Raw genomic sequence first — 22,690 nt, forward strand, 5'->3', positions numbered from 1 at the left:
CATGCTGAGTTTGGATAAAGCGATCTACCGATTTAAGTATTTGAGCCCAAAAATACGCTTTCGCCGTTACAGCAAGATGCACGTGCAACATTTGAGTATAGACCAGATTTGTCTGCAGCTGCTACATAGCCCTCTTTTCCGAGTGAATGCATTTACGAAGTTAGGAAACATCCCTTAACACTCGTACCAGTAGTTACGGTCAATATCAGAACTTACGCCTTTTTTTAATTTGAAGTAATGAGACCGTTTGAAACCCCTTTGGCCCCTCGCTATCCTTGGTTTAATTTTACACTATTAACGACTACACAGAAACGACTCGAGGTAAATTATTTTTAAGTCATAAGTCATAGGCTTTACGGGTGACAGCGCGATGCACGAAATAAAATTCATCGCGATCTTTCAGTTTAGAAATTTTCTCTTCTTCAAATGTTTACTGAAAAAGTGCCCGAAAACACCTATTTAGAAGCTATCGGGTATTTTTCAAAACGTGGTAGCCTTTTTGGTTATCGAAGTATTCAGTAGTTTCACAACACCAAAAATATGCAAAATCAGTAATATTCTAAATATGTATGTCTATTTCATTTGTTTGTTTTATTAGTCTTAATGTGAAAGAAAATTGTAGTTTTTAGGTATAAATCGCAAATATGTTTAAGGTATTTAAGATGAGGCCATCGTATAAAATTTTCTTCCCTGGTAATTTGAGCTCGACATATCTGCGTGTAAGTTGTAATGTGACTTATATTATATAAACGTTTCTTATGTTTTCACGTTTAAAGAATTTTGCAGCCGGCGCAGAGAAGTTAGGGGGCACAAGTACTGAATTCGATGCGAAGGATAGCATTTCTCGAGGCGAACTAAATGGTAGACGTACATATTACGAAGAAAAGAAAGTATGGGAGCCAAGCCCTTGTGTGGAAAAAGGCCAACTCCTTGACCAATACAAAAAGCTTTCAAAGTTTAGATTAACAAGTAAGAACATATATAAATGAGCAAGTAACCAACAGCCACTACTATTGATAAAATACAAATTTTTGGCAGCACTTGTTGTTATAACAACGATGGCGGGTTATGCAGTAGCGCCGGCACCTTTTGATGCAGCATCGTTTCTTATGTGTACAGTTGGTACAGGTCTTGTATCTGCCTCAGCAAATTCTATCAATCAATTCCATGAAGTTCCCTTTGATTCCCAAATGTCCAGGACTAAAAGCCGTGTTATAGTAACTGGTAAAGTTACCCCACTACATGCGATGGGATTCGCTATTGTCTCCGGTATTGCCGGTTTAAGTATACTGTATTGTGGTGTTAATGGCCTTACAGCCGGCTTGGGTTTAAGTAATTTAATACTCTATACGTCGATATATACCCCAATGAAGAGAGTATCTATTTTAAACACCTGGATTGGATCGGCAGTAGGAGCCATACCACCCTTAATTGGTTGGGCTGGATGCTGTGGATATATTGACATGGGGGCAACGATTTTAGCAGGTTTGTTATTTGCCTGGCAGTTCCCACACTTCAATGCGTTATCGTGGAACTTAAGGCCGGACTATTCCCGTGCAGGATATCAAATGATGGCTGTTACTAATCCAGCTCTGTGTAGAAGAACCGCGTTACGATATACATTTGTAATAATGTTGCTTTCAAGCATAGCACCTATAATGGATGTGACGAATTATTGGTTCGCTTTGGAAGCTTTACCTCTCAATGGATATTTTTTGTATCTAGGTGAGTACACTAAAGCTAATTTTTGTTTTATAAAAATTTTATTTACTTCCGGTGATTTAGTGTAGTTTACTAGCTCTTCAAAATAGTACAGAAATTAAATAGTTTGAGGTTTATTAAATCTGTATACGAATATCCCATTAAAAGTTTAATTGATATTAAATGCAGTTTACGACCCATTCACCGATTTCTTTGAAATGAATATATTTTATGTAGTTTGATGCGCTGCAGCAATGCAAATATTTTTTCTGGGAAGTCCATGAAGAATTGCCGCATACGTGAACGAGTAAAATCGAATCATAATCGAAATCTCTATTGTGAATTATGTACCTTTTTTATTGGATGGGAATTTTTAAAATATAAGAACACAAACGTTCAAATCGATCATAACTAGTACAACAAGATTTAAAATCTTATAATTGACTGTATTAGAATTATACGGATATAATAGATTATGACAAAAAATACAATTTGAAAGTTATATAATAGTAATTATTAAAAAAAGGAATAAGTTACAAAAATACAATACAACAAAACACTGTAATGCTTTTCATCTGTTTGGCTTTTAATAGCCGGTCAGGCGAATCAATTTCTGTTTCATTGTCCTTCAAGTCGAGCTAAATGACCAAGCCAATGAAACACACAAAGGAAATTGCCAGTTCCTCAGACAAGGCAGGACACATATCACCCCACTGGTAGACGAGTTTCGATAACTGGGTTTCTTTATCTCATCGGCACAGACACATCGAATTATGAACTATGTCATTCCGTCTGACCGGCCTACAGTTCACAGCCTGTTATTCGTAATACTTATAGTTGAGATCATAAACACAAATTCTATGTTAAATCTCAACTGCTACTACCAGACTGTTCGCTGTAGCTTTTTCACTGGGCAATATATCTTCAAACAAACTCCAAACCCAATCTATGGTCTTTGCATTCATATTATTTCTTTGCCAACGTGCCGACGTCAACATGACTATCACACATGTGGTGGATTTTGTTTTGGAAACGAGCTTTTCCTCTTCCATTGAAAGCATTTTATTTTTTAAGTTCCCCGTGCTCAGGGTGTGCTATCATCTTTTTCATCTGTTTGGCTTTTAACAGCCGGTCGCGCGAATCAATTTCTGGTTCATTGTTCTTCAAGTCGAGCTCAATGGCCAAGCGAATGCAACACACAAAGGAGAGATTGTTAAATGAGTTTTGAAGAGGTGGCTTCAATCAGCCACTGTAGCGCAGAGGTTAGCATGTCCGCCTATGACGCTGAACGCCTGCGTTCGAATCCTGGCGGGACCAACTTGAATCGGACTGCACTCATTGATATGTGAGAAGTTTGCCCCTGTTCCTTAGTGGAATGTTCATGGGCAAATTTTGCATTTGCATTTGCTTCAATCAGCCTGGGCCATGTGGTAGGATGATCCTCGTGGCACTGGACCTATTGAAGGCATTTGATACGGTCAGCCATGCCAAACTCTATGACGACATCGCCAATATGTCACTGTGGTCGCCAGTCATTTGTGGAACTTATGGATAAGAAATTGAAACACCGTAGAGTGAAACAGGGAGTTCCCCAAGGCGGGGTGATATTTCCGGCACTGTTTAACCTCCACCTCTCTTGCATTTCAACCCCACCAGACGGTATAGAGATCGTATCATATGTGGACGACAATGGCATCAGGCCCCCACCCATTGATTATCCCACTCCAATTATTCCTAGGTATGCAGCCCTGTTCTTCGCCCTTGTCGACAACTGCCATCACCAAACTATCCCTAGCGACATTAGCAAAGTTTCGTGGACCCATCTTTATTAGATTGCAGTATTTTATTGAAGTAAATTTTGAAAAAATAATTTCTCGAACATACAAACACATAAACACATTACCTAGTAACATAATAACAATATAATATACATAAATACATTGTCTAGTTGTTGTTGTTGTAGCAGTTGTATTGTGTTCTATCTTTCGTCTGCTTGATTCTTTCGAGTGGTAAGACCCAGGAAATCTGCGACTAAGATGGGGTGCGTCCACAGGGATTTAGGTCTTTCCGGGCAGTTAAACAGGTGACGTGTATCGTGCGGTCCCTGGTTACAATCGGGACATACATCTTGCACGTCGGCATCAATCCTTGCTCTGTAGGAGTTGATGCGGTTGCATCTGCCGGAACGTAATTGAGCCAGAACTACTCTGGTTTGCCGGGGGAGTTCGATTTCTTCAGGTGCAGTGGGAGGCGGTCGTTCTCCAAGGACTACATTCACCCGGTATCCAATTACCGCATCTGCATGAATGTTGTCTAGACCTACTTGATCTAGAGGTTCTCTCCTGTAACGCTGAACCTCACGCTCTAGATCATGTAAATCTACCTTAAGGCTTCTGGGCGGTGAATATCTATCCATAAGATGATGATTTGGATGGTCTCTGCGATAATAGCCCAAAATGTATTGCTTAGACAGCATGTAGTTATGTCTTCGCACTGGTAGGATCTTTGTATCCTGATAGAGGTGGTCCACATGAGAGCTGATGAGACAGCCAGTCGCAGTTCGGAGGGCGGCATTCTGACAGATCTGCGTGTCACAAAGTTGACGAGACCACACTGGCGCTGCATAACTTACCACAGACCGGCCAATTGCTTTGTACCTGGTCAACAAGGTTTCTTTGTCTGCACTCCAAGTGCTGCTAGCAAGTGACTTGAGGACCTTGTTTCTACTTTAGACTTTATCGCAGATTGGTGTGGCATGTGGGGAGAATGTGTAAGAGGTGTCAAATGTGACGTCAAGTATTTTGGGACACTTGATGGTCGGAATCATTTCCCCATCGACCATAGCAGCCATCTCAGTATTCACCTCACGCGTATTTGTAGTGAACAATGTTGCTAAAGATTTGGTGGCGGATATCTTCAGATTTCTTGCAGCGAAATATGAGTCAAGTTCGTTGAGGTAGACGTTCAACCTATCGCAGATGTCATCAATGGGTGGGGGCCGGATGCCATGATCGTACAATCGTCTGCATATGATACGATCTCTATGCCGCCTGGAGGGGGTGGAAAGGAGGGTAGGTAAAGGTTAAACAGTGCCGAAGATATCACACCACCTTGCGGAACTCCCTTGTTTCACTTTACGGTGCTTCGACTTCTTATCCCTAAATTCCACAAACGACTGGCGACCACACAGATAATTCGCGACCCATTGTTTCAGGCCTGGCTGGAGGGACGTGTTGGTGATGTCCTCAAATACTTTTGGCATGGCTGACCGTGTCGAATGCCTTCGATAGGTCCAGTGCCACGAGGACCGTCCTATCACATGGCCTGGGCTGATTGAAGCCACGGCAAATGTGTGCGGTGATGGCATGCAAAGCTGTTGTTGTGCTGTGCAGTCTTCGAAATCCATGTTGATGCTCGGCGAATGGAAATTCTCCTACGAGGTTCGGGAGAAGTAATGCCGCAAGCGTCTTTGCCACTGGTGAGAGAAGGGAGATCGATCTGTACGACTCCCCCAAACTCAGGTCTTTTCCAGGCTTCAGTAGCGGGATCACACTGCCCATTTTCCAGACATCGGGAACTATAAGAGTGTTCAAAGACCGGTTGAGGACAGTGGTAAGGTACTCAACTCCAGGTGAATCCAGATTCTTCAACATCAATGTAGGGATTCCGTCGGGGCCCAACGCCTTAGATGATTTGGCGCCACGGATGACATTCGTCACTTCGCCCACGGTAAATGGTGATGGCTGTGCATCGTTTCGGAGACCACGAATACGGCGAATGGCTCTCCTCCTTGCCCTGTCTCTCTCGGGATGCACAATGAATTGACGGTTGAACAACCTGTCGCATCTCTTCGGATTAGTCACGGTTATTTCGCAAAAAGTGACTGAGGTCCTGTTAGCCAGTCTACCGGGGCTCGAGAGTGACTTAACAGTAGACCACAGTTTGCCTGCACCGGTGCTTAAGTTACATTGCTCCAAGTGTTCCAGCCACAAAGTCCGCTTATGTTTGTTGACTACCCTGTTTATTTCCAGATTCAGCTCGCTGATTCTGGGGTTAGTGGGGTCCATAGCACGAATCCCATCACGCTCGTCTGCGAGTACCACTGCTTGCGCCGGGAAATTGGGCCGCACTTGGGGTATTCGACCGGCTGGTATAAAGCGAGCGGCTGCTGCGTTAATGATGTCTCGGAATTTCCTCTCGGCCCCTAGCACATCAGAGTGGGGTGGCAGTTCACTGAAGCGGCGATTGGTATACTCTCTGAAGCCAGTCCAATCGGCCTTCTTATAATTGATAAACGTCCGGCGCTCAGAGGTTATGAAGTCGGGTGGTCGGTCGATGGTAAGAATTATGGGGAGGTGGTCTGACCCCAAAGAGATGACGGCTTGCCAGGATACGTCGCTCAGGAGATCAGGGGATGCAATTGAGATGTTTGGCGAGCTGCTGCACCTCCTCGTAATCCTAGTAGGGACATCCTCATTCACCGTGCAAAACGTGGAGCTATCTATCTGCTCTGCTAAAGCTATGCCACGCCGGTCGTTACCTAGGGGAGAATGCAATGACGTGTGATGCGCATTAAAATCCCCTAGAACCAGACGATTATGGCCAGATAGCAACTCACTTATGTCGGGGTTGTAAGCCTGGCCATTAATCGGGACACAGCTACCAACCGGCGGTATATACACGTTGTATATCTCTATCTCGGCAGTACCAGACCTGACTGCTACCCCCATACATTCCATGTAGGGGTCACTAGCGTCAAGCGCAGGCGAGATAGGTCTATACTGCACGGAATGGAGTATTACGAAGGCCAATCCCCCACCTCCATTCCTTGAGCGATCCTTACGTAGCACATTGTAACCGTGACAAGTGTGCAAGCTGCAGGTGTTGGTCAGCTTTGTCTCCTGGATCGCTGCGACCAATATGCTCTTCCGAGTCATAAAGTCCACGATCTCCCAGAAAATTGGACACGAAAGTGTGTATCAATTCTTGCTCTACCCTCCAATACCTTTCATTTAAGCTCCACGTTGACATGGTCAGTAAATATGCCCGATTTAGGGGTGTTTTGGGGAGTGGGGTGGTCCACCAAAACACTAAGCCCTGAAAATATATCAGCATCGTGCGCTATTCTTATAAATCTACAATATATATCCTTTATTTGAAACCCATATTGCCATTGGCCTCAAAATTGGATATCAAATTTGTTATGAATATCGAGCTCCACTGCCTTGAAGACCCAAATTGTCTTGGTGAGCAAATACGTCCTATTTAGGGGTTGTTATGGTGGTGGGACGTCTCCTAGACAGTTGGTCCCGAATGTTGATATCAGATTCATGGTCTACTCCCAAATACCTTTAATTTGAGCCCCTTTTTCCATTGTCGGCAAACATGACCGGTTTAGGGGATGGGGCTACTTAGTGACTTGGCCTTGAAAATATTTGAGCCTCATATTGCAATGGTCAGCAAATACTTCCTATTTGGGTGGTGTTATGGAGGTGGAATGGTTCCATAGAAACTTTTCCCGAATATTGATATCAGATTTCTGCTTTACTTCCAAAGACCTTTCATTTGAGCCCCATATAGCTTTGGTCGTAAATTTGTCTTCTTTGGGGGATGTTCTCGGGGATGTGCGGGCCCTCAAACTCTTGGTCCCACATCTGGATATCAGATTCGTGTTCTACACTCAAAAACCTTTCATTTGAGTCCCATATTTCCATGGCCAGTAAATAAGACACGGGGGGTGGTCCCCCAAACACTTAGTCCGACAATTGGATATCAGATACGTTTTCTAATCTTAAATACCTTTCATTTGAGTCCCATATTGTCGTGAGTGGTATATAAATTTATTTGGTAGGTTTCGAGGGTGAGGCGGCCACCCTAGGTACCCCATCCGAAATTTAGATACCAAATTTTTGTTTTTAGGTTACTATAAGATAGTACAAAAAATTTGGCTTAAATCGTCTATGAATAGTCATTCATAGACAACCACCATACCATATGACTACCTATTAAACAGTCATCACTTAGTCTTTTTTTAATCAAATTGCTATATTAAACGATTTTCTGTGGTAAAGAACTAACTTGCCAGTCTATATATTTGGTGCAGTGGCGATAGTTCTTATTATTAAACCTACATTAACAAAGAAGTGTTGCCGAGAACCTCGTTTGGTCTTATCTATCGTTGAGCTAAAAATGGTTGCAACCTTAACGTTAAGGTTTGCAACTCCTGTTATCACGCTGAATATCACAATTTCGGCGCTATGGCGACCTGCTTTTATTTGTGTCCCCACATATTAATTAAATCACACAATGTCCCGTTAAGTCATTATAATTGATCGACTGTTTTGGGGTGAGGTGGTCCGCTAGATATATGAGCAGAATAATGGGATCAGATTCGCAGTTTACAAGTTTATACCTTTAATTTAACCCCATGTTGTCATGATTGGTGTATACAGCCGTTTGATGGAGGGCGTCTTTATGAGAATTGTGCGCCAAACTGCCAAAGTGGTGTTTTTGGGTAGCGAGGAAGGGTCCGCCCCTTCCAATATCAACAAACTAAAAAGCCTTTTCCTCCTTCCTAACCATTTTCGTAATCTACTCCCGAATACCTTTCATTCGAGTCCCATATTGTCATTTTCGTTCAATAAACCTATTTTAGAGGGTTTGGGGTCGGGGCAGCCCCCCAATTACTTGGATCCAATTTTAATAAGAAATTCGTAGTCTACTCCTGAATACCTTTCATTTGAGTCCCATATTGTCCTGATCGGTTTACTTTTATTTTGGGGTCCCCAATTACTTGGATCCCATTTTTAATAAAAAATTCGTAGTCTACTCCTGAATACCTTTCATTTGAGTCCCATATTGTCCTGATCGGTTCCCTTTTATTTTGGGGTCGATATCAATAAATTATATAGCCAATTGCTCCTTCCGGACCACTGCCCACAATCTGTGAAAATTTCAAAGAATTCGGTTTAGCCGTTTTTGAGTCTATACGGAACAAACAAATTTATAAATCCACAAACAAACATACAAACATACAAACAAACAAACAAACAAAAATTAATTTATATATTGGGTTTCCCAAAAAGTAATTGCGGATTTTTTAAAAGAAAGTAAATGCATTTTTAATAAAGCTTAGAATGAACTTTAATCAAATATACTTTTTTTAAACTTTTTTTCTAAAGCAAGCTAAAAGTAACAGCTGATAACTGACAGAAGAAAGAATGCAATTACAGAGTCACAAGTTGTGAAAAAATTTGTCAACGCCGACTATATGAAAAATCCGCAATTACTTTTTGGGCAACCCAATATAAATTTTTTACTGTTTAAACTTGGCATAATGGGTTTCCCATCTGTTCTTTTGAATTGGATAACTTTTTATTTACAAGACCGTACACAGAAAGTTTACTTTAATAATATTCTTTCCAAGGATATAGCTACTTATTCTGGTGTTCTGATAACTGACAGAAGAAAGAATGCAATTACAGAGTCACAAGTTGTGAAAAAATTTGTCAACGCCGACTATATGAAAAATCCGCAATTACTTTTTGGGCAACCCAATATAAATTTTTTACTGTTTAAACTTGGCATAATGGGTTTCCCATCTGTTCTTTTGAATTGGATAACTTTTTATTTACAAGACCGTACACAGAAAGTTTACTTTAATAATATTCTTTCCAAGGATATAGCTACTTATTCTGGTGTTCTGATAACTGACAGAAGAAAGAATGCAATTACAGAGTCACAAGTTGTGAAAAAATTTGTCAACGCCGACTATATGAAAAATCCGCAATTACTTTTTGGGCAACCCAATATAAATTTTTTACTGTTTAAACTTGGCATAATGGGTTTCCCATCTGTTCTTTTGAATTGGATAACTTTTTATTTACAAGACCGTACACAGAAAGTTTACTTTAATAATATTCTTTCCAAGGATATAGCTACTTATTCTGGTGTTCTGATAACTGACAGAAGAAAGAATGCAATTACAGAGTCACAAGTTGTGAAAAAATTTGTCAACGCCGACTATATGAAAAATCCGCAATTACTTTTTGGGCAACCCAATATAAATTTTTTACTGTTTAAACTTGGCATAATGGGTTTCCCATCTGTTCTTTTGAATTGGATAACTTTTTATTTACAAGACCGTACACAGAAAGTTTACTTTAATAATATTCTTTCCAAGGATATATGTAGCTACTTATTCTGGTGTTCCACAGGGCAGTCATTTAGATCCGTTCTTTACATAAATGATCTTCCAGCAGTTATTAAGTCTTCAAGGATTTTAATGTTCGCAGATGATGTGAAGCTGTAATTTGGATCCTTCAGATCGGTTACTGTGCTTGCAGAGCGATCTGTACTCTTTGGTGGACTGGTGCAGTGTTAATGGCATCGCCCTTAATCTTAAGAAATGCAAGAAGTTATCTCTTTTCAGGGTTAGACCTATTCTAGGTGACTATTATATAGGTTCTTATAAATTGGATAACGTATACTCCTTTACTGATCTTGGTGTTATTTTGGATGGTAGATTACGTTTTAATTTGTACATTGACTCGTGCATCAATAAGGCAAAGTCATTGTTTGGTTTTATAAAACGGTGGTCCAAGGAGTTTGATGATCCTTATGTGACCAAGCGTTTGTCAACGACGGTTGACAGTTGTCATTGAGCCGCGAATGAGAGAAGACGTGTCGTGTATTACTGAATTTCTTTATTTCTTGTATTTTAATAAACACATACTTTTATATCAATAAATCACATTTTAAACATTAACTCGCAGTCTTGACAAATTCTTTATTTCTTGTATTTTAATAAACACATACTTTTATATCAATAAATCACATTTTAAACATTAACTCGCAGTCTTGACAAATTCAGAAGTGGGATCGGAATAAGAGATCCAAGTTTGGAGTTTATTTTATTGAAATAAATCAACGCCACGGTTTTATGTGTGTTTAGGATACACGGCTGAAATAAGGGAGAATACACGACTACATTCAACGGAACGAGTATCATTGACAGCCACACAGACACACGAGAGGAATTCAAAAGTGAATTTCGTCACTCACAAGGGAGTGCAACGAGTTTTGTGTTTGCATGTGTGTGCGGGAAAAAAAAGGAGAAACACGAGTTCAAAACAAAAAGCAAGTCAACGGCTGCTTCAAGAAGAGTTTTGCAAGTTTCTTAACGAGAACTATAAAGCGAGTAACACAAGACCAAGACGGAAAAATTAACGGCTGTTTTGGGAAAAAAAGTGATTGAGTACTCTAGAGGATCAGACGAAGAAAAGTACTTTCTAGAATCGAAAGGAAGAAAAACTAAGCTTTAGGAATGAAAGCAAAGTTAAATTCATTAAAGGTGGCACAATTGAACGAACTTCTAAGGGAAAGGAATTTACCGCAATCGGGAAATAAGGCTGATAAGATTGCTGCTCAAATGGCTTTATGCGGATCAGACGAAGTAGAAATCGACGATAATGAATCGCAGGATGATTTCCGAGGGTTTGATGAGGCCGAGACCAATGAAAATTCAATGCAAAGGCAAATGGCAGAATTGCGAAGCGTGGTGATGTCTTTGGCGCAAAGTGTACAGCAATTGACGGTGAATTCTGGAAGAAGTGAAGGTACGACAAGCCGTACTCATGTGCAGAATTGTGGTAGTTTACCGCCAAGTGGAAACCAAGCAACAACCACAAATACATCAGGTTGTTTGAAGGATTATATTGTGATGCTACCAGATTTTGACCCCATCAATCAAACGGTCACATCCACGCAATTTATTGACAAAATTGAAAAGCTAAGACAAATGCATGCTTGGTCAGATCAAACATCATTGTTTGCAGTACATCACAAAATGAAAGGCGTTGCCAAGATGTGGATAGACACTCTTCCTATAGTAACGACTTGGGAGAAATTTAAGTGAGTGTTCTTCAAAGATTTTCCATGCCGAGTAAGTATTGCCGATATTCATCGTGAATTGATGTCTAGACGACGGACCCCAGGTGAGTCATTAGTTCAATACTACTACTCGATGCTGGCTATTGGAAGAAAAGGAGACATCGATGATCAATCCATTGTGTCATATGTTATCAATGGCTTGAATGACAAGAACGCTTTTGGCCATGAACCTTCAAACCTGCAACGAACTGCTTAGGTCACTCGAAGGGTTGCCAACGACGACAGTGGTCATGAGGAAGGTGCAACAAAGCGGTGACGACGAGGGAAGAAATGTGAATGTTACATCTGGTGCTAGAAGCAAAGGGCCAAAATGTTTCAATTGTAATAATTTTGGGCACATATCTACGAACTGCCCACAACCTCAAAGAAGACTAAAATGTACAAGCTGTTCGAAGGTCGGACATGAGGCATCTCAGTGTAAGTCTAAAGGGACAAATGTAGCTGCAATGTCCGGTGACCCAAGTGTAGAGTCATGCCCACCTGTGATGAAGGAGGTAACGATAAATAAGGAAAAGTTTCTGGGTTTCGTGGATACGGGAAGTGACTTCACCCTGATTAAAGAATCTGCAGTCCCGGTGAACGCAAATTGTAAACCAAAGTTAAAGAGAATGAAAGGATTTGGTGGATCTGTAATCGAAGCCAAAGGAATGGTTGAATGCGACATTATGATAGACGAGGATCTTACGAAGGTTTCTATTTTTGTGGTTCCTGATGAACTAATGCCATATGATGTTCTGTTGGGCAGAGATGTGCTATGCAAGCAAGACAAGCGTCTAACAATTGAGTACGGAATTTTGAAAGTCGAAGCTGCAGAAACAAACAAATTTGACATTGGCGAAGACATCGGTGAGGGACACAAGGACACCCTAAACAATTTGCTTATGTCGCACAAAGAGTGTTTTGCAGAGAACTTAGAAGACCTAGGACGATGTAAGAATACCTGTATGGAAATATCGGTATCCACGGATACTCCGGTAGTTGGTAAGAGGTACCAAGTTCCATTCAGTCAACGACAAACGTTATCTGACATCATAGACAAGCTGCTACGTTGTGGGATTATTCGTCAAAGTAACTCCCCATATGCCGCCTCAGTTTTATTGGTGAAGAAGTCGTATGTGTACTGACTTCCGTGCGTTAAATGCTGTAACGATCAAAAAGCAATATTCTATGCCAGTGGCCGAGGAACAGTTGTCGTTATTGGCGGGAAACAAGTATTTCACCACTTTGGATATGACTTCAGGCTACTATCAGATACCCATAAAAGAGGAATGCAAAAAGTACACTGCATTCATAACACCAGAGGGGCTTTATGAATACAACGTCATGCCTTTTGGCTTGACGAATGCGCCCATGGTATTCCAGGAAATGATTACGCAAATTATAAGAAGATTAGACCATCGAAAGAACATCGTAAGTTATGTGGACGAGGTGATAATACCGAGCAAAACGGTCGAAGATGGAATCCAAGTGTTAACGGAATTTTTGGCAACCGTTCAAGAGGAGGGTTTGACACTGAGACCGACGAAATGTTCATTTATGAGGAAAACCGTGAATTTCTTGGGACACATAATAAGCTCTGAAGGGATAAGACCTGGCGAAGAGAAGACGAAAAGTATAAAAGAATTTCCACGTCCTGGAAATGTATCCGATGTCAGAAGGTTTTTAGGTATCACCAACTTTTTCTGAAAGTTTTTCCACAATTACAGCCATATAGCTATGCCGTTAACGAGGCTTTTAAAGAAGGATGTACAATTTTCATGGCAAGCGGAGCAAGAAGAAGCATTTGAAGTGCTAAAATCTAAGATTACGTTCCAACCTTTGCTGACCCTATTTGATCCCGGAAAGGAACATGAAGTGCATACGGATGCCAGTGCTATTGGATTGTCAGGTATATTGTTCCAGCCAGATGTTGAAGGCACGGCACTCCGGCCTGTATACTACTATAGCCGTAGATGTTCGGAAGCAGAAAGTCAATATACCAGTCACGAACTAGAGGTTTTGGCGATTGTTGAAACTGTGGAGATATTTATTGGGAAAACTCTTCCGCATTGTAACGGATTGTAACGCTGTGGCAACTACGAAAGCGACGACTCCATTGCCACCGCGTATTGCAAGGTGGTGGTTTAAGCTACAAGGGTTTGACTACACCATGGTACATCGATCCGGGGCGAAGATGACGCATGTGGATGGTATGAGCCGCAGTCCAACTTTACCACCGATCGAAACGGAAACAGTTGCAGACAAAGTATTAGTCATTAACGCGAACGTAAACGATTGGCGTTACCAACTCCAAATGTTTGACGCGAAGCTATGAAATATTGCCAAAGTCCTTAGTGGATGTTCTGCAGCAGACGACGGTGAATGTGCTCAGATACGAACGGATTACTTTATGGAAAACGGAAGACTGTTCCGAAAGATAGGAGATTTAAAGCGAATGGTTATTCCAGAGAAAGTCAGATGGCGAATAACCAAGGCGTGTCATGATGTGTAGGTCATTTCAGCATAGAAAAGACTTTAAACCGACTACAGAAAGATTTCTGGTTCCCAAGAATGAGAAGGTATGTAAAATCTTATATCTCATCGTGTCCCGAATGCTGCTACAGAAAAGTTAAAGGGGGAAACCCCGAAGGTGAATTACATGTCGAGGAAATAATACCAATACCATTCAGAAGTATCAACATCGACCATTTGGGGCCATTTCCAAAGAGCAAAAGAGGATTTCTGTACGTGTTGGTCATTGTATGCTCTTTTACTAAGTACACGATAATTAAACCTACAAGAAACACGAAGACTACCCCAGTTATCACAGCATTACAAGAAGTAATGTCAATCTTCGGTCAGCCACGTCGGATAGTATCTGACAAGGGAACAGCATTTACGTCAGTAGAGTTCCAGCGATTTATAGAAGTAAATGGCATTCAGCATATCCAAACAGCGGTGAGGACGCCAAGGGCAAATGGCCAAGCCGAAAGGGCCAACCAGACGTTTTTGAATGCTCTGTGGTGTCTAACGGATGAAAACAAAGAATGGGACAGTAAAATCCCAACAATTCAATGGAGTATTAATTCTCAACCCAATTCTACGTCGAAGTTCACTCCAAATGAACTTATCTTCAATTTTAATCCAAGAGATGTCAGTTGCAACCGAATCATCCAAGCATTGAGTGATGAACCAAATCTTGAAGACTACAAGACAAACGAGAACAAGCTGCTGGTAATATTAATGCTCAAAGAGAGAAATGGAAGTTACGATATGACACCCGTCATGTCAAACCAACTCAATATAAAGAAGGAGATTTGGTGGTTATCGATTGTGTTCCACAAGCTACAGGACAGTCACACAAGTTGGACCCGAAGTATAAGGGGCCTTATATCATCACACGAACATTGGGAAACGATCGATACCTCGTCGAGGATCTACCGGACTTGTCAAATGACCACATGAAACCATGGTGTTACAGTAGCCCAGATCTTGATGCCAATTCTGATGAAGAGGACCATCCGTCTAGGGTCGACGAGGAGTCAGGAGAGGCCGAGTTGTCAACGACGGTTGACAGTTGTCATTGAGCCGCTAATGAGAGAAGACGTGTCGTGTATTACTGAATTTCTTTATTTCTTGTATTTTAATAAACACATACTTTTATATCAATAAATCACATTTTAAACATTAACTCGCAGTCTTGACACGTTTGTTTACAAGCTTAGTCCGGCCTACATTGGAATATGGTTGTGTGGTTTGGAACCCATTTTACAAGTGCTACTCCGATAGGATAAAATCAGTCCTGTACAATTTCTTCTTAGAGGCTTACCATGGAATTCGGATGAATTTCTTCCTTCCTACGAGGACCGTTTGAAACTTATTGACTTATTGTGAAATTAATGCGCGGTCAGATTGATTGCCAATTATTAACCGGCGAATTAAATATTAATATTCCTCTCCGAAACACTCGGCATTACATACCTGTTAGACTAAAATTATTGAGATCTTATTAAGAATTAAACAATTCGTATCGCTCTTTGTGTGATGAGTATAACAAATTGTATAGTAATATATCCCTCACCAGCCCTATTCATGTAATACAATATTCTATCCTTCGTCTGTAGTTTGTTGTAGAAGTTGCAAGTGTAGACTCTTCATTTTGTATATCTAGGTTGCCTTAGATGATGATCTAACTATAGTATTAAACTAGCTGTGAAATTTCTTAGCCAGTATTACCCTAACCCTCCATAGTTTGGACTATGGGGTGTACGCATCCCTACGTAATGGTAGGTGGCCCCCTGGGTCGGCAGGGGCGGGTATGAGTGGCGTGGGAACGAAGGAATATAATATATGTTTTACCTTTTTTATTTTCCGCTTGTAATTCGTGGAAAACCCTGTTCAAGGTACCTGAATGTTGCTCCATTTTTATCGAGTGCTTTCACGAATTGCTTTATAAAGCCCAATTTTATGTGCAACGGAAGTAAAATGATGTCTTTTAGATTGACTAACGGAATATTTATGCTATTTGTTTTACTAATCAGCTATAATTAGTAAAACAAATAGCATTTTCCATTATCTTTGTATGTTATGTTTAGAAGAGTCTCGGCTGTCCCATTCAAAAATGGCAAGAATACTTTGTGTTACCACCTTGCAAACCATTCAAAATTGTTAGTACTTTCAAATCTGCCACATTAAGCCACTCATGTGTAGTGCATCCTATAGCATTTAGTATTAGAGACATACTGTCATATGATTCTTTGATGTTTGTAGCGTAAGCCAATGGTACCGAAGGAAGCGATCCATCATTATGCAAAAGCACTGGGAAAACACTTTCAGACCTGAAAATTGAAGACATACATATATAAATAAAATATAGGAAACTATATAAAAATGTTTTTGTTCAAATAATCGCCAATCTGGAACATGGCTATATCCAAGTTGTTCAAACAATACGTTTACATTGTTGCAGTAGGCCAAATTACTATTTTCAGTGCTTTTATTGAAAAGTGATCCAAACAATTTAATTGCCTCGGACCTGCGAAATGTAATGTTTACATGTTCTTGGAAATAGTTCCATTGCTTAAGTCTGGAAACTAGAAGTTCGGTTTGTCTTTTCGACAATTTTAAATCCCGAAAGAGATCATGAAATTCCTCTTGTGATATAAAATGATGTGTTATAAATCCTCCTTCAGAATGGGCATATTCTGATTCGGAGACTATTACATTGCTTGGAGATGGTTCAAAGTCAGTTAAATCTGGTGATTCTCCGTTAGTGACTTTTGGACCAGCGTGGTTTTCCTTACGCTATACACTATCATACACTTACACTATCAACATTTGTATATTTAATATGTTGCCTTATTTTGAAATGATATCCTCTTGTTTACCGACACATCTGTTTTATGTCGTTTATGCACATTCAATCCACATATACAACAAAACCTGTTTCTTTTACTACACATTTTTTTGTAATTTGATAATTATTCGATCTTTGGTAAATTTTAATAATTAGACTTTACTTTTTTCACCAAAATCTCTCCGATGTTTATTGTTAACTTACAGAAATTACAATGTACCAGTTTCGCAACCACAAAATTGGTTCCGTTATATCCTTTATCTATTGAACCCATTAGGGTTTCCTGTTTAACCCTCAATAACAAGACCATAAAAATGAGAATTTTTTGACTTCATTTATAAGGATCATAAAAAACAGGTAAAAGGCTTAAAATGACAGTCCTTTTACATTGAATGCTTGGTACCTTTATAGCCTCCAATATTTAACCCATTAATATTTACCTATTTGACCCATAAAAACCCAAGCCATAAAAATAAGGATCATCCTGTTTTCACAGTACTAAAACAGGCCAATCCATGTTTGTTGTTGGTGGGTGTTCAAAAAAATGTACATGCGTAAGTAATTTATTTTAAGAAATTTAAGAAATTTCTAAATGACGAAAACCAGTTTAAACCGAAAAATTTCATAAGTCACATATTTTTAATCGATTTTATTGTCATTATCCATTTTGAAAAGCTTATTTAATTTTCCCAGTAGGAAAAATATATATTGTTTGGTGCCTTTTAAGCAGAATAGATAAAAATGTTGGAATAGTGGAAAATGTTGGTTTGTGTTTTAAGTGCGTTTTTTCATATTTCAGCCACTGTAACTTAGAGATTTGTTGGCCGATTAAAAAGAAATAAAATTTTCTGGACTGAACCATATCAACTACCAATTAATCTTTGCTGACACTGGTACTCGGCCGAGGACCTGCGATATTTCACATACAAATTTAAATTATGTATTTTCCCCAAAGTTGTCAACGTCGGATGCAACAGTGATGAGACAGGGAGACGGTGGAGCGTACATGGTATCACTTATCTGCTATTCGACTCTTCGGCACCTCCGCCTACGTCGGAGAAAAGCAAAACAGACAGGAAATGAGGTACTAATGGGGTGCGATGCGAACTTTCACCACATTTCGCGGGGTAGTATCAACATTAATAAGCGGGGCCAAGCCGTGGCAGAATTGTTGAATGCTAACGACTTAATAACACTTAATATTGGTAACACGGCTACATTTGTTAATAAGATTAGAGAGGAGGTCTTAGATGTGAGATTTTGTTCGGAAAATCTAATCGATGAGGTTCAGGATTGGAGGGTTTTCATGGACAAAATTTGGAAGACTGCTCAGAAGAAGACTTGTGCAAGATAATTAAGATTGTCCAAGCATAAAAGACAATGCCAACAGGATTACGTTTGCACTAGTGGAGTCTTTCGAAGATAGTTGTCCTCTTCGTGAAAGAAAATCAGCTTAAGAAAAACCCTCGATGAGCGGGGAGAGCGGGAAAGAGGTCCGCAGACTTTTAAACAGATCACGTCAAAAAAACGGAAGTATATTGGGATGTGTATTATACAGACCAAGGAATACATTAAGATTACCGTGGCAAAACGTGCCTCCTGGAAACTTTTCTGTGACCAGGTCGATATCGTTAATGACGCCGCCAACTCACGTGGACACCGGAATCTTGGAATAATTAGGTTGATCGAAGGTTCATCATAACGGAATTTATGGTCAAGGAAGTGTAGAGGGCGACTATCTGGCGCCTTATCTAGCAATGTTTTCACAGCGCGCCTAGGACTTGCGTATACTCCGAAAGCTTGGCAGGAGTCAAGGGTGGTGTTTATACCCACGCCCGGCAAGGCATGTTATGCGACACCAAAGGCCTATAAGCCTTACGTTCTTTATACTCAAAACCATGGAACGCATTGTGGATACCATGATAAAGAGTAAGACATACAGCGAGCTGCTTGAATACAAACAGCATGCCTATGTCAAGGGAAGGTCGCTGGAGACTGCTCTGCACGAGATTGTGCATGAAATAGAAGATTCCTTCGATGCCAAATAAAATAAACAATGTTCGACCCGACACTTTGATCCAATCCTTAGACCAGTACCGGGTGGACCCGGTCCTTAGAGACTGGATAAACCGTATGCTAAGAAACAGGTGGATAAATTGTGTGTCCCATGGCATAACTATAAGGGAGAAAGTGGCACAGGGCACGGCACAGGGGGGCATTTTATTGCCACTCCTATGGGTGACCACCATAAATCCAACCGGATTTATGGCTGCCAATCCCATGGCAGCCGGTTGTATGTACCGGATTGACCCAATGAATTCCTTCATTGGCAAGGGCTGCCGCCTCAGTGTACCACACACTGCTACTACAACAACAACAACCACCATAAATAACCTATTACGGATGATGACTGAGGGTTTTGAACCCGTCTGCTACGCTAGATGATGTTATAATACTTCTTAGGGGTAAGGATCTGAACCAGCTCTGTAGAAGGGTCGAAAGGGTCTTGCATATGGCATATGACTGGGCTAGACCCAGGACTCTCAATGTTAACCCAGAGAACACAGACGAAAGTGTGCCAGTTTAACGCACCACCTTTCCTCAATAAGACGATTTAGATATCTGACAAGGTCAAATACTTAGGTGTGATCTTGGATAGGAAACTGAAAGTGTCATATTCAGGAGCTTACTGAGAAGGCTTACAGATGTTGGGCACTATGTAGACGGGCCGTAGGCCCCCCCTCACTATTGGGCCTGAATCCGAGGATAGTCCACTAGCTTAACAGAAACATGATTAGAACAATACTTGCTTACGCCTCAGAAGTGTTACCGTTGGAAATTTTCAAATAGTGGCACAAAGTGTCGTTTGTAAAAAAAGTGGCATTTTTTTTAAAGGCATCATATTATTTTTTCGTTTTTATTAAAAAAAATAAGGAACAAAAAATTAGCAGTAACAAAAACAAAAGCATTCAATAAACCTTCTGCTTTTTACATAAACTACAAGAAAACTTGTTTAAATTGGTCCAAAATTTGGCACAATATTATTCATAAAAAAAAAAAAATAAAACGTGTATAATGAAAACAAACAATTCAGGTAAGCTCGCTCAATCCGAATCATATATTCCCACCACCGTAAGTCAATCCTATTGTAGGTTTTCGGTCGAGATTTTTGTAACCAAAAAGCCTAATTCAAATTTGGACGGACGAAAAGACTTCGTAAAATCGATCTACAGAACATGTATTTGTAGGTTTTAGAATGAATGTTTTGACGAGTTGCGGTGGTGGGTATTTAAATACTTAAGTGATATATTTCACAAACAAAGACAACCTATTTTTTTTTGTTTTGTCCAACTACTCTTGTTCTGCTCAAAAATATAAAATTTTTCGAAAAAGTGAACATTTATATGCGATTTTTCGAACGACAATCAATAGATAATCGCTACATAGTTGTATTTTTGAACATGATAAATAGAAAAGTGGCGCAAAAATGTTAAAAGTAGGGCAATTAGTATCAAAATAAAAAAGTTTCCCCACAAGTAGCATCGTCCAAAAGAAGTGTCAAATTCGATACTAATGTGGCACAACGGTAACGATGCGCCTCAGTAGTTTGATGGGCTGCTATGGAGAAATAGTGCAACGTTAGGACCCTACAACAAGTTCAGAGAACATGTTGTCTTGGCATAGGTGGAGCGATGAGGACCACGCCCACTAGGGCACTGGAGACTATTCCAGATATCCGACCCATTGAAATACAGATTAAATGTGAGGTAGCCACTGCGGCTATGAGACTTAAGGCGATGGGAGAATGGATTGAGGGTGGGAACAGCTCATACCAGGAAGGAAGGAAGGGAAGAAGTTTCTGATGGATAACTGAGTCGACACTTGAGGTCGAGTGCGAGGCACTGCTGCCAGCGGCACAGTTGTGGACTGACGGAACCCTAGTATTGCCGTCTGGAAGATCATGTTACACGAATGGATCAATGACGGTAAGGTCACGAACAGTCTTGGAGTGTGCCTTCTCTGAGGATGGCACAATTCGCATCGTTTGGGTGCCGGGCCCTAACGGAGTAAGGGGGAATGAAAGGGTAGACGATTTGACGGTGAAGGACACAGAACTGCCGTCGATAAACTTGGTTAACCCAAAGCCTTTCGGGTGGACGCAGTGCGATTTAGGGTGGTGGGCGACAAACGCGAAACAGTCGGTAGGACGGCGAAAATCCCATGGGGTGATCCGGATCGTAAGAGGACGAGAATATTACTGAAAGGAAGTAAGAAGGAGGTCAGTATAAGTTTTGGTGTCATAACGGGACACATAGGACTACGAGCTCACTTATGCAAAATCGGTGCGGCAAGTGATGGCATGTGTAGGGTATGTGGGGAGATTATGAAACGTTGGAGTATTTCCTTTGTTATTGGCCGGCTTTCGCGGCTAACAGACATCCGTACTTAGGTGGAGGCACAATACCAGACATGAACGAACTTAGAAAATTGGAAAATTGGAACGAACTTAGAAATTCCTAACATAAAATTTTCTTTTTTTAGGTTACTGTTTAGAACGTACAATAAGCCGATTACTGGCTGAGGGGTATGTCTACAGTGGAATAGGGCAGATTAATATCTGGACCCTCTTTTCAAACTAATCTAACCTAACCTAAAAGAAATATACCTTATTTGAAAGATACTGTTGTAACCTGCAAAGGTAAGATTCAAAGAAATCCGTTGTGAATTAAAAAAGTTATGTCCGTTTCAAACCGAAAGTCTACGAAAACGCGTTTTCTCTACATTTAGCGTACTAAAATTACTTAAAGAAGTAACCCAAAAAATTAAAGGTATTTTCGTTTTTCGAAACAGTATTGGTACACTAGCACCCCTTTTCGTTTTCAAGTTTTGTACCACAGTGTAATAGAAGACGATAAACTTTCATATGATATGTTACTCGGGAAAGACTTTATTGAGTAATAAAACACAGAGACCATTAGACCATCGAAACCCCCATTCGCCTCACCATTAGCCCTGAACGAAAAGAAGAAGAAGAGAACGGCAAGTTCCGAATGTGCGTGGACTATAGACGATTGAACCAAGTGACAGTCCCATTCCCAATGCCTATAGTTGAGGAAATCCTAGCGCAGCTTGCCGGTAACAAATACTTCACGGTGTTGGATGTGGAGATGGGTTACCATCAGATTGAAATGGAGGATTCAAGAAAACTCACGGCATTCGTAGCCCCCGATGCTCACTATGAGTTTAACTGGATGCCATTCGGTCTAGTGAACGCACCATCCGTCTTTCAAGATTTAATGAACAGAGTCGTGTTGATGGCTTAGCCTGAGACTATTTTTGCATATTTCGACGACGTTATTATCCCTAGCGAAACAGTGGATGATGGTGTGCAGATTCTCGACAAATTCCTGAAGGTTTTGGAGCAGATACGATACGATAAGTGCAAATTTCTGGTTGACTTCATTGAATATTTTTGTCACCGGATAAACGATCAGGGAATCACACCAGGTAAGACAAAACTATTGGCTATTGAGAAATACAAAACCCGTATGAATGGCACAGAAGTCGTCGGTTTATGGGGGTTCTTCCGGAAATTTGTCCAGGACTTCGAAATCATCGCTAGGCCGCCCACCTAACTCACAAAGAAGAGCGCAACAAATGAATTTGTGTGGGGACCGAAGGAAGAGGTAGCATTTTCAGCAT

The 22,690-nt window shown here is 40.6% G+C and overlaps 1 protein-coding gene across 1 annotated transcript in view; it reads left to right on the forward strand.

The window, feature by feature from the left end:
• The first annotated feature begins 492 nt into the window (after positions 1-492).
• LOC106089896 (protoheme IX farnesyltransferase, mitochondrial) overlaps positions 493-22,690 on the forward strand; it is a 50,092-nt gene continuing 27,894 nt past the window's right edge. The window contains exons 1-4 of the mRNA XM_013255889.2: positions 493-567; positions 623-719; positions 777-969; positions 1,039-1,725. Coding sequence (XP_013111343.2) covers positions 645-719; positions 777-969; positions 1,039-1,725 — 955 coding nt within the window. The 5' untranslated portion in view covers positions 493-567; positions 623-644. The remainder of the gene's footprint in view (positions 568-622; positions 720-776; positions 970-1,038; positions 1,726-22,690) is intronic.

The sequence above is a fragment of the Stomoxys calcitrans genome, chromosome 3, assembly GCF_963082655.1.
Source record: "Stomoxys calcitrans chromosome 3, idStoCalc2.1, whole genome shotgun sequence".
Classification (NCBI taxonomy): Eukaryota; Metazoa; Arthropoda; class Insecta; order Diptera; family Muscidae; genus Stomoxys; species Stomoxys calcitrans.